Raw genomic sequence first — 13,195 nt, 5'->3', positions numbered from 1 at the left:
ATATGGATATATGGATATATGGATGTATGTATATATATATATGAAATACACCTCGCCAGGACAAACACGCACACATGCACACCTGCCATCTAAACGGACTTTGAATGGCATACATTTAAACTTGTTTTCGACTCGCTCGCCTACGTAGTTTTCTGTTTTTGATCGAGCATTGAAATGGCAACGGAAATGGCACGCCAAATAGTTGGTAAACTGTCCGGACAAACGCATTCAAATATATAGTATACGGTATATAGTATACGGTATTTGGTTTATTTCCGATTTTATTTTCTTATTATTAAATTGCTATATTTCAGTTATTCCGTATGGCTTAGCGCAAATACTGAGCTGTGTGTGCACAAGGTATTAAAAAATAAATATCATGCAGATAGAAACATGCAAAGAGTTATATGTATATAGAGAGAGAGAGAGAGAGAGTGAGGCAGACATACAGATTAAGAAAGAGAGATAGAGAGATAGAGAATGAGAGTTGGAAAGAGAAAGAGTTGGATGGAAGACAGAGAAAGAGCTAGAGCGAGACTAACCTGACAGACCGTGATTCAAAAAGGTTGACAGATCGACAGGTCCATCTGCAATAAGTACGTGTAGCAGTCGTTGAAAGTTAGGATAGTTGAAAGTAGGGATAGTGCGATGGGAATGATTGCAGGGGCCTACGGTGCTGGCTGTTTTTGCAGTGTTTGCAGTGAGTGCCCCTCCCAAAAACACACATACTGCCGATATTTAAATCAAATAAATCATTAACGCTTAAAATGCAATCTGCAATCAGGCGGATTTACTTTTGCGCCAACGACTGCGATTGCGATTGCGACTGCGGATGCGGATGCAGATGGCCAATCAAGTGGGCTGCTACGGCAGGCAAGTAGGTGGTGTCCAAGTGGGTGGGTGTCCAGCCTAGGATGGCGAGGATGGTCAGTCCAGGCATTCCATGGATGCTTGGATACTCAGATACCCGGATACTCGGAAACGCGGCAGCCAGATCATTTCGTTAAGGCCGCCAATTAAAATGGCAACGTGCTGCATGTGTCAATAATGACAAATGAGCATTTGGCCACTGAAGTCGGTCTTCAAAGGGCGTATCTGACTCGGTAAACACCCGTAAATGAGGCGACCTACGGACCAGGGGATCAGCTGCACATACACATTTATACATTTATATATATGTACATATATTTATATATATATATAGTTGTATCATCCGTTCGCACATCGATTTTAATGAAATGTCCTGGCTGCCAGGGACATCGACTTCTTTATCTGCCGCTGTCGATAGCCGCACTGTCACCAGTTGCCGGCGAATACATCTTATAAATATTTGATGGCTTGCCAGCCAGTCGGCAGCGACATATCTAAAGCACACACACATCTCTTGAATGCAACCCCCCCCCCCCCCCCCCCCCCATACCCCTCAGGCAACTAGTAAGGATGCCGCCCCAGAACGCCCCCAGTGATTGCTGACACTTTTAATAGACAGCCAACATCGGACTCGCCTCCGGTTGGAAGCTGCTTTCTGGCGGGGAATGGGGCAGCGTGGCGGTGGCAAGTGCCGGACGTGGTATCAATGTAGGTTGCATGTTGCACACGTGTTTGGCCAGCAACCGGGACAGCTTATCTATCAAGGCATCTAGGTTGCCAACGCCTCGCAACATGACAACTTTCATTTTCGAACTCCTTCGTACAATTGGCCATGCAGAGAAAACGAAGCTGTCTTGAGCATGTCGTACAAGGATCATGAAAATATGAACATCATACAGCTGCAGTCAAAATAATAGTAGTGCCCACAGATGTTTTCAAACAACCAAAAAAAAAACCTTTCAAAACGTGTTAACAAAATTTTTTTTAATTTTTAATGAAACTTAAATTATAGTAGGTGATAATAATGAAAATTGACTTTGGATAACTCATAAGACTTTTTAGAAAGAAATTAAAATGTGAAATTGGACCTAAATTTGATCGGTCAAAATAATAGTAGTGCATTTTTTCAAACAGCATCACAGCCAAATAAAACATTTTAAGTTTAAATGATAAAAACTATGTAATAGCCCTATATTTAATGTTTATTTTAGTATTTTGTTGAAAAGCCTTTGTTGGCTATAACAGACGCACAGCGCTTATGCATGGAATCAACTAGATTCTGGCATCTTTGCACAGGAATAGAGTTCCATGACCTTTGTACAGCTTCCCAAAGTTCAAAGTTGTTACTCGGTTTTATTTTTGAGATTGCTCTCTTAACGTCACACCACAAATTCTCGATTGGATTGAGATCGGGTGACTGTGCGGGCCACTCCATGACATCGACTTGATTGGCTGCGAACCACTCTTTCGCGAGTTTACTAGTATGTTTTGGATCATTATCCTGTTGGAAAGTCCAAACAAGTGGCATGTCCTCGGAAGCATATGGGAGCATCACCTCGTTTAAAATTTTAACATATAAAAAACGATCCATGATGTTTTGGACCCAATACACTGGTCCAACTCCATAATACGAAAAAATCGCCCAAATCATAATTGATAAACCACCGTGCTTAACCGTTTTAAGTGTATACTTCGGGGAAAAAGCAGATAATGGTGGTCGTCTAACAAACTGCCGAGAGCCATGGCCTCCAAACAAAACTATTTTGGACCTATCCGACCACAAAATATTCCTCCACTTCTCCAAAGGCCAATTCAAGTGCTCTCTTGCAAATTTCAAACGTTTGGCGGTATGTTTTTTTGTTAGTAACGGCACTTTTCGTGGACTTTTTGAAATGAGGTTTTCATCTCTGAGACGTCTTCTTATTGTTTCCAAACTAACAGTAAGATTACAAGATTTTTTTAGGGCTGCGGACGCGAAAGGATTGATTCTTGCCTGTCTTGCTAAGAGATCTACTGACCTTTTGGTCAATAACTTGGGCCGACCACGAGTTTCATTGGTTGGTTCATATTTGATTGTATTTCGAATCATAGTAGAAGAGCATCCGACAATATTTTGCACCTTGACATAAGTCTTGCCAGAAAAAATCAATCTTTTAATGAGTTCCCGCCTCTTGGCAGTACAATGGTTGCCACGCCCCATATATTCGGTACTTAATATCAAAGAAGAGTCTAAAAATGGTAGAAACTGTTTAAATACACGCAAGAGTATTGTAAAATACCACAAACCTGGCTAAAAAGCGATTAAATTTAATTATTCTTGTCAATTTATCTTGCACTACTATTATTTTGACTGGGTCAAACAAGTGCATCCTTGCAATTAAAGGCAAAAAAGAATGTAAAGCGAAGAGAGAACCAAAAATAACTTTACATTCTGAGAGAACAGATAATTACAGTTATTTGTGTGAAAAAATAATTTGAATAGGTTAAGAAATAGAGGAAATAATGAAAAATAACGTGCTGCTTCACCGGCACTACTATTATTTTGACCGCAACTGTACGTTCCAAAAGCCATTTTAATATAGCCATGCAATATGAACTGAATCAAATCTCCTTAGATTGCTACCAACTTTGAGAGTTTCTTTTGTCTGTGCATCAAATGTTGCCAAATCGCTTTCGTACTCGTATGTCTCTATTCATTTGGCCATTTAGTCGTTGGCCATTGGCTGTTGACTGTTGGCGGTAAAGCGACTAAGAAAAATGGCCAACGGGCAATGCACACGGCATTGCTATACTCCCTCGGCATTACCATATAAATTCCCCAACTGTCAACATAAAATAAAAGCAAATTGTCAATTGCGGTGCCAGCTAACGCCGGCAATTTTGTAATGAAAACAGACGCGGCCACGTACCCGTGATGGCGAAAAGGATGGCAGGATGCTCGTTTGGAGGATGCAGCAGCAACAGCAACAGCAGCAGCAACAGCAGCAGCTGGACTCGTGGCCATGTGGCCGACTGGCTAATGCCCCCCAACCAATGCCTCCTGACCATTTCCCAATTGCCATCGCAGTGCCCTGCTGTCGTGACGACTTTTATTGCTTGCGGTTGGCGGCACAAAACCGTAACGTCACTTGTGATTTCTCGTTTGCGCAGCTAAATAAGCGCGCAGCCATCGATGTCGCCGCAGTGGCGAGTGGGTCCGCTCCGGGTACGGTTTTCGGCACCTGTCCGGTTTCGTACCCTGCCACATCCCCGCCACATCCCCCACATCCTTCACATCCTTCACATCCTGGCCATGCGGCACATCGCCCACATCCTACACGCGCTTTTCACGTTATAGCATTGCGGTGCGGCAACAAATACAAATGGCCGAATGCAATCGACATGGACGGACGCGGATTTGCTGGTCTCCCCTTACACAGCGATAAAACAGGTGCTAGATGTCAAATCAAAATAGATTCGAAGTCTAGTTGAGTAGGAAAGAATTTCATTACAGATAACCTAGTTAAGTTCCTTTGGCTTGCATTGGCATAGGGTTAAGTTTCATTACCGCTTCTAGGTGCTTTGCAATTTGATTATTTTAATCAATGCATATTTCTCTCTGTGTAAGGACGTTGTTGTGATGTCGTGGCACTTTTTTGTTGCCGCTGCCCGTAAGTACAGCAGGCAAATCCGATTTTTCGCACAGGTGACACGATGGTCGTGGTGGCATAGCCCAAGCCTGGGGCTGTGCTGCTAGTTTATTAGAGATTCGCAAAACGCAGCAGCGGCTGCCTCACCGCGGATTTTCAAGTTTGGCAACCCGGCAGCCAGATTTCAACAATGCTTCACCAGCGAACCAGTGGACCAGTGGACCAGTGGCTCGTTTGTCGCCGGCTGACCACACGGATTTGGCTCTCCATTATATCTGGTTTGTTTTATTCCAGGGCTTAGAGTGCTCCCGTGGCCCTTAAAGTCCAGATTAAAGCTCAACTGCAGCGAAATACTTATGCTGCCATAGCAGTATAATGCAGTTTCACATTCCTTTGTATGCAAGCACTCAGCGTTTGTGGCCGGGAACTTCAGCAACAGTGTTTCAGTGTCTCAGTGTCTCAGTTGTTTGTACCCCCGAAAGTCCTCCTGTTTGTCTGTGGCTCCTCCAAAAGCTGCAGCTGCATGGTGTTGGGCTGGCATTGTGGGACCTGCACTTTACATAAACATAACATTCACGTGGAGAATTCGCATTACACATCGTGCAACTTGCAACTGCAACTGAGAGCAGCGCGGTGCTATTTTTGCTATTTTTGCTATTTTTGCCTGTGTGTGCTTGTTATGCTGCCACTACAAAACTTCGGCCGGCTCTTGCCTCATTTTCTCCACAGCTTTTCTCGCATTTTTTTTCCCCTTCCCCGATTCTCTTCTCTATATGTGTGTGCCTTGGCAAACTTTCCAACTTACATGGAAGGCAAACAAAAAAAAAAATCAACAAAAAAAATAAGGAAAAACAGGAAAAAAAGAATGCAACGCAAAAAGCGATGACGCTGCTGCAGTTGTTCAGCGGGGCCTCGACTAAAGTATTCCCAGCGGCAGCACAAAAGCTTCAAACGCACAGGGAAGAGTCCTGGCGAAAGCGAAAGGGGGAGGGGGGTGGTGGTGGGTCTGGTGCCGGAGGACACGATGGCCGCCATCGTCGACTAGGACGAGTAAATTGAAAGTTTTTGAGCAGACGCTCAGTGCCAGGAGCGGCGACGTCGCCCCGACGCATTCGCATTCTAAAGGACATGCAGTAAGGGTCCACTTTGTCATCGTTTGAATGCCTTGTTGCTGGTGTTGCTTCTGCTGGAGTTGCTGCTGCTGCTGCTGCTGCTGCTGCTGTTGCTGTTGCGTTTTGCTATTGCTGTTATTGCAGCAGCTCCTCAGTTGGCAGTTTCAGCAAGTTTTACGCAACTTTCAACGAGTCTTTCATTTTTCTGATATTCCTCACTGGCAAACGTCCGCCCAATGCCCACTTTTCGCGCACAAACATCCGCATTCACACACCATCGCTGCCTTATCACTTTATGCTGTAATTTTATTTAACTTCTTTTTTTGCTTTATGTAGAGTATTTTTTCGCGTGCACAAAATGCATTATTTTTTATATCTCTATGCGCTGCTCGCTAGCTCCACGTGACCCCCAGACCCTTGTGCCCTGCGCCGCGTGCTCCACTGTCGTTACTATAACTGAACTCCATGATGTAAATGGCTGCATACCTGGCGGGGAGTCTATTCTACTATCCCATCCCATCCTCCTCCAACTTCCATCCACGCATTGGAGCTTTGACAATGGCAACACACACACAAAAACAATGGCAACAAGGATAATATCAGCGACACAATGGGTCGCGATGGCAGACGAAGTATCGTAAAAATTAAATGCACTTGGAGCCCATTCGCAATGTGGATAATATGGCTGAGGAAAATCGAAGTTGATATGCCCTTTGGGGCTCCTTAAGCTGACCCATTATGTGCCGCATAAATTGTCTTTCTAAGCTGTAATGATAGCTTTCAGTGTACGGATTAAGATCTTGGCTCACATCTGCCATTAAAATATAATTTCTTTGAGCTGCTAGTACCATACTGTATATTCATAAAGCTCTCCATAAGCTGATAACTTTATATTAACTCCAAGTTTTTATTAGTAGTTTAACCACAAAAGAAAGCACTTTGTATTCGAGCTCTTGCTTGTTGAACTTCCCATTGGCTTTACTGTACAAAGTGCATTGTTTCAGCAAACGTCATTGGCAGCTGGAATGTGTCTACCTGTGGCAGCGCGTCATATTGCGGATCCAAGGTTCTTAAATGGAGTCCAAATGTGAACTGCAGGCAGCGCTCAATTGGCATTTTCTTACCCTTAGTGGCCAGGATGGAGCAGGAGTCCTGCGGAGCCACCTTGCTCTATTTCCAGGACACGTTCACGTGGCGAGGTGCACAGGTAAATGAACTGCTGATATTTCTGTGACTGCCTGCTGTCTGCCCTTCTCTCAACTTGTGCGATTGTATGTGTGTACATAGAGTATGGCAGTCTAGGACAATTCTCGTCCTTTAGTGTTACGGTTATTGTGCGAGGATTGTTGTTATGACACTCCGGGCTCATTAGTTGCCGCTTTGCTCGATTGCACCACGCTGAAGGACATGGAAGTGGAGATGGTGGTGGTGGTGTGGCTGCTGCGGTTATTATTGCATCGCATGCTCGGTCACTAATTGCGTAAATTGTTTACGTTTCGAAAATATAATGAAGTCATTTCCATTAGCACAAAGCGCAGCCATAAATTGCCGCCAACGAAGTTGCAATTCGCATCGATGGCGCGCTATGCAATGGCATTTCAATGGCGCGTAATGAAGTTGGAGGCGCAAGGACCTTCGCGTATGCCAGCATCTTATGCGGATGCATGTGATGCCAGGACCAGAACGAGGACGAGGACGAGGATCGTCAAAAGCAACACGTCTTGCCGGCAGGCGACATCGATACCATTTCGCCATTTTGCCATTTCGCGGCATTGAATGGCTGGCGAAGGGAAAGCCCTTTTTCCTTTTGTGCAGTTTGTGCGTGTGTGCCGCATTCACGTTTTGCTTTATTAAATTTTCACCGCTTCGCTTTGTCCCTGCCGGCTTTTCCGGCTGGCAGTGCGAGAGTATTTCACTCACCATGTGCGTGTTTATTGCATATTTCTTTTGTTATTGTTCTTATTGCTGTTGTGGCTGGCTGTTGCCACTGCATATTTATGCGTTTGTTTGCCCCAAGAACGGGGCACAGAAGACCCATCAGCGTAACTGCATCAGCCGCAACGGCACTGAACCGTGCACTATTTGCATTTGCATGCATTTCGCATGGCTGTGGCACTGGCTGTGGCAGTGGCAGTGGCATGGCAGCCAAAAGATGGCAAAAGACAGCGGATCTGGAGCCGGCGCCGCCAAATGTGCGTCATTTGCATGGAAAATCGCTTTTCTGTGCGCGCCACATTTCACGCTGGCAGTCCTACGTTTTCTCCACTTTTCCCAGCCGTTTTTCCTCCCTCTCTCTGTTTCTCTCTCACGCTTTTCCAGCTGCCCGAATTCCGTATGCAACGCAACAATAGTTTTGCATATAAATGGATTTCGAGTGTGCATTTAGATCTATCCACCTACCTACCAACCTATCCACCTGGTCGGGCAGCCATCGACGCAGTGCATCTTTGTTTATTTATCGCCCTCACGAAGGTGACTTTCAAGGAACTCGCCAGGACTTCCGGTCTCGCCAACCATCCAATTAGCGCCGCCTTGTTCACCTATTTGATTTTTCACCCTCATTATGCAGCGTCAAGACTGTGCGCCATCAATTAGTTATGCACACACATGGAGATTTTCTCAACCGCAAATTTATCAACTGGCAGTCAAAGTAACTGCCAACGCGGCGTATACTTGATGCGCAACGAGGCTTGGACTTTATTTACTCAAGATCCTTTGGCTTCTGCGAATTATTGACAGCGAAAGCAAAAAACTTCATCTCAATACAAACACCTAAGGTAAAACGCATTGCAAATATCTCATTTTCGCTAAAAATCGATTTTTTGGATTTTTCGTCTAAAAATGATCAGTTTTTGACCCATAAAATGTAAAATAATTGTCCAAAAATGGAATGTTATGCTTTTTTGAGCTCGTGATTTAATTACCTAACAATTTGTAACCAAATTTGGTAATGTAAATTTTTTTGGATTTTTATGATGTTACCCCTTACAAAAAAGTGAAAATACATCAAAAAATAAAACTTCCCCAAATCCACCAAACAAGTATAAGGAACGTTAGTATGGGTCATTAGCTGCAAAAATAAATAATTTTTTCAGCTTTACGATCATTTTTGGTCAAGTTATGCTAAAATTATTGATCAAAATCGACTCATTTTTAGCTATAAAACATTTTTCCGATTTTTCCTCTAAAATGGATCAGTTTTTTACCCATAAAATGGAAAATAATTGTCCGAAAATTGAATGTTATGCTTTTTTGAGCTCGTGATTTAATTACCTAACGATTTGTAACCAAATTTGGCAATGTTACATTTTTTGGATTTTTTGCAAATTTTTATGATGTTACCCCTTACAAAAAAGTGAAAATACATCAAAAAATTAAACTTCCCCAAATCCACCAAACAAGTATAAGGAACGTTAGTATGGGTCATTAGCTGCAAAAAGCTGTAATTTTTTCAGCTTTACGATCATTTTTGGTCAAGTTATGCTAAAATATTGATCAAAATCGACTCATTTTTACCTATAAAACATTTTTCTGATTTTTCCTCTAAAATGGATTTAGCCATAAAATTGAAAATAATTGTCTAAAAATGGAATGTTATGCCTTTTTGAACTCCCAACTTAATTTCCTAACGACTGGTAACCAAATTTGGCAATGTTAAATTTGTTGGATTTTTTGCAAATTTTGATGATGTTACCCCTTACAAAAAAGTGAAAATTCATCGAAAAATTAAATTTTCCCAAATCCCCCAAAAAAGGATAGGGAACGTTAGTATTGGTAATAAGCTATACAAAACAGTTATTTATTTCGTTTTAAGACCATTTTTGGTATAGTTATTGTGTAAAAGCCAATCAAATACTCCGAACTTTTGCCATTTTGAGATCAAAAACCATATCAACGTTTTGCTAAAGTTGAACTATTGATTTCTATAGAAATATTTGTTCTGCACATTGTAGAGGTTTAAATAGATATTAATTTAATATTTCTGTGCCTCGCCCAATTAATCGTTTTTTTTTGTATATATTACTTAATAATATTCCTTTGGTGTGGTTTATGGTTGTTTAAATGAGAAGCGCGGATGATCACTACTCAAAGAACTCATTAAGCTGCGATTTCTATTCGTGAGTGCACTAGGACCGTGTGTGATAACAGACATGCTGTGCATGTGCAAGGTGGTCTGAGTTGTCTGAGTGTCTGAGTGTCTGGGTGTGAAATGATTGCGGAAACTCTCCGTTCGCTGCGAAAACAAACGAGAAAGCGACGTGTTCACTTCACGCTTCACTGGCCCGCTTCAGCAATAAATTTAACTGCATTAAGTTATGACAGCTTGAACATGTTTTCTCCTCGGGGCTGCGATACAAAAGCGATTGGAGAATTTTATTCTTTGCTATATTTATGGCTTGCCTTAACTGTTTGCGTGCTGCAGCTTCATTGTGATTTTTGTGGATTATCGGCGAAAGCAGCGCATAATACCAAATTATTATGCATACAGCCAGCAACAGAAATGCAAAGCACACAAGCAAATGTTATTCAATTGACCCACGGCTAGCCGAGGTAGTAATACCCTAAGGGAATTCAACATATTCAACGCCAATCAAATCGTACATGAATTTTTCTGTATTTTTGTGTAAGGGTATTTGCATGATTGCCACACGGAAAGTTGAAGGGATGCGCTCTATTGTGTTTGCTAAAGCTACAGAAAGCGAGTTATTGCAGTTGGCAGTATTGGTACTTACCATTTGATGATGTGGAGAAGACGAAGCTGTTGGTCAAATCGCTCCAGCCGTATCGATTCCTGCAATGGCAGAATGGGAGAGCCGTTCGCTGTATTAATCATGGAGCTCAGTAACATTACCGGTATTAATATGCAAATGAGTGCTAATGATGGCAGCTCCCCCGTAATGCGACCATAAATAATATTTCGAGTGCGCAAATTAGCCAGTTTGGCTCATCCGTAACGCACAGTGGGCTCCAAGCGCATTGTACTGCACATCACTTGACTCCTTTAATCTAAGCCATAGAACAGTGTGATATGCCATGCAGACCAACTTAATCTCGGCACTAATTGAACCACAGTGCGGCTTTAAACTCCCTGGAATCTGACACCATCCGGACACTCACCTGGACTGCACGGTGGCCTCGTAATGCTGATCGGGATCCAGGCCGCGTACCATGTAGCTCATGCCCTGGGCGTAGTGGTGCGAAACGGGCACTGCCGGCAGGACGACGTTGCGCCAGTCGTTGTGGCCCCAGTGCATCATGTTGCCGTAGCCGGAGTAGCTGCCGCTGCCAGACAGTCCGGACAATCCGGACAGTCCGCCCATGTTGCTGCCAATCCGATGCGCATGTAGCCCAGAGCCGTACATCTGGGACGACGAGGAGGAGGAGGAGGAGGACATCGATGAGGAGGATGAGGGCGAGTCGATGGCATTGCCAACGACCTCGTGTCCTTGCGGCAACTTGCGGAAGGACAGCTTGTACTCCTCGATGGGCGAGTGCGAGTCGACGGCCCAGGAGATGTTGTATCTGAAAATGGAGGATGAAGTTGCAGCGCGGAGTGAGTCACTGACTGAGTGGGTGAGTAAGTGGGTGAGTGAGTGAGTGAGTGAGTGAGTGGCTTGGTTATCGCAAAGTTTTTCGCGTGCAACAGTTGGCGGGGGATTTATTCCGAGGCGCTGGCAATCAATATGTAATTGTTAAATTCTCCATTGAGAGCTGCAGTTAAGGGCAACACGCAGAAGCCAGACGGCAGTCACGTCAGCAGCGAGAATGGCTGAAGCTACCAAGATGCTGGCTGGATGCAATCGGGTGCAGGGGGTTGGGAATGGGGATTGGGGATTGGGGTATAGGGACCCCCAGAGTGACAACAACAACGTAATCAATGGCTGACGACAATGGCTGGGTTAAGATACTGCGTATGAGCCAGCCAGCCAGCAGCTTTGTTGTCCGGGCATCGGGAGTAAGGTATATGATGGGGCAAGGAGCTCGGGATTCGAGGTTCCAGGTTCGTCGTCCGTCGTTTGCTGTTGCTGCAATCTTAACATAATGCCCGCGCCCTCGCCCTCGCCTTCGCCTTTGTTATTGGGTACTTGTTTGCCCAGCTGCCCCGCATCTCGCATCTCTTGCAACTGGGTGCTTGGCTGCTGGGTAACTGAAACTGCTCGCACAATGCGTCCATTCAACCGAAAAGCCAACAGTCCTGCCACATTCTCAGCTCAAGTGTAAATGAAGTTATATGACCGACCACGACTCCCTCAGCTGGGTGCATTGTGCCGCGATTAGGAAGCCAAGTAAAGCAGTTGGGTGAAACTGCATTTTTGGCCATTGCCCTACACGTTTGGCTTAAAGGTTTAACCAACTCCTAGGTGGCTGTAAAGGTGCTTTAAAGTCGTAGCAGCTCATTAGCCGGCAGACGATGGACAAAGTTATTTATGGCCACACTCCACTGGAGCTGCTCAAGTAAACAACTAATTACGGATGCCCCACTTCGTCCTGGGATGTCGCAAGTTCATTGCTTTGCGATAAAGTCGGCACACAATTTGAATGTTAATCAGCATTGGGATGCTGATGCCATAGAAGGACTTTCGTCCTTTTTGGCATCCTGTTTGTGTCGGCACGGCCCATCATTTGTTTTGCTTTCGAATGTATTCTGTATGATTATTGGGCCATGCGAACTAATAACTTCCAAGTCCCAAGCACAATAAAAACATAAAACGCCAATCAGGAAACTTTTCGCATATAGCATAAAACTAACGCAAGCAATAAAAATGATTATTAACAATTGAAGAGCCGGCGACTGGCGCCAGACGGCCAAAAATCCCCTCCCCCCCCCCAAAAAAAAATAGGAGCAAAAGTTGGTTTTGCGTACTTTGTATGCTCGTTTCGGGCTTTTTGGTAGCTTAATTGCTGGCAGCAGTTTCCGGCGGCAGGGAATCAAACCAAATGAAACGAAATGAAATCAGCGCCAAAGTTGACATGGCCAAAATGTTCGCTTAGTTGCCTTTTTGCAAAGTTGCGTTAACGGGGCGTATGCGCAATATGGCTGCTATGCTCGCAGCTCGCCTTTTTTTTGACCGCTTTTGACGTTTTTCCAGCAGATTATTGGATTTCATTTGAGTTGAATTATTGAAAGGTGTAGGTAGTCTGGCCGACATCTTTTTGTTGAAAAAAGCAAGCTGTAAAGCTATCTAGCTGTCGGTCTATCTGTGTCTATTTCTTCTGCCATTTCGTTCGAGTGGTGTGACATGAGATGTGAGCTTGTTTGTCGCTTGGCTGACTTTCCTCACACTTTCCCCGCACTTTCCCGTATCCACATCCATTCGCCTTTGTCTGCCTTTGCCCCTTATGAGTGTGTGTGTGTGTGTGCGTGTGCGTGGGTTTGATGACAGCTAATCCAATTAAAAGTTTCATACGTTACGTTTACGTATGCGCACTGGCGGCCCAGTGAGTTGTCCGTCCATCTGTCCGTAATTCGGTTGCCATGTCAGTCAACGAAATTAATCTAATAAAGTAACTCAGTGCATCATCATCATCATCATCATCATCATCATCATCGTCATGATCGTCATGAGCAGCCACATCTAGGGG

General features: G+C 44.1%; 1 protein-coding gene across 2 annotated transcripts in view; it reads right to left on the bottom strand.

Moving 5' to 3' along the window:
- Nucleotides 1-13,195, bottom strand: part of LOC120452470 (leucine-rich repeats and immunoglobulin-like domains protein 1) — a 128,876-nt gene that overhangs the window by 2,358 nt on the left and 113,323 nt on the right. The window contains exons 10-12 of one of the 2 annotated variants that reach the window (XM_039636707.1): nt 10,730-11,134; nt 10,345-10,403; nt 543-587 (exon numbers count right to left, since the gene is read on the bottom strand). In XM_039636707.1, the coding sequence (XP_039492641.1) occupies nt 543-587; nt 10,345-10,403; nt 10,730-11,134 (509 nt within the window). The remainder of the gene's footprint in view (nt 1-542; nt 588-10,344; nt 10,404-10,729; nt 11,135-13,195) is intronic. The other variant, XM_039636708.1, reaches the window with a different exon arrangement.

The sequence above is a fragment of the Drosophila santomea genome, chromosome 3R (genome assembly GCF_016746245.2).
Source record: "Drosophila santomea strain STO CAGO 1482 chromosome 3R, Prin_Dsan_1.1, whole genome shotgun sequence".
Classification (NCBI taxonomy): Eukaryota; Metazoa; Arthropoda; class Insecta; order Diptera; family Drosophilidae; genus Drosophila; species Drosophila santomea.
The sequence above is the reverse complement of the archived record's forward strand: the minus strand, read 5'-3'. Positions and strand labels throughout refer to the sequence as shown.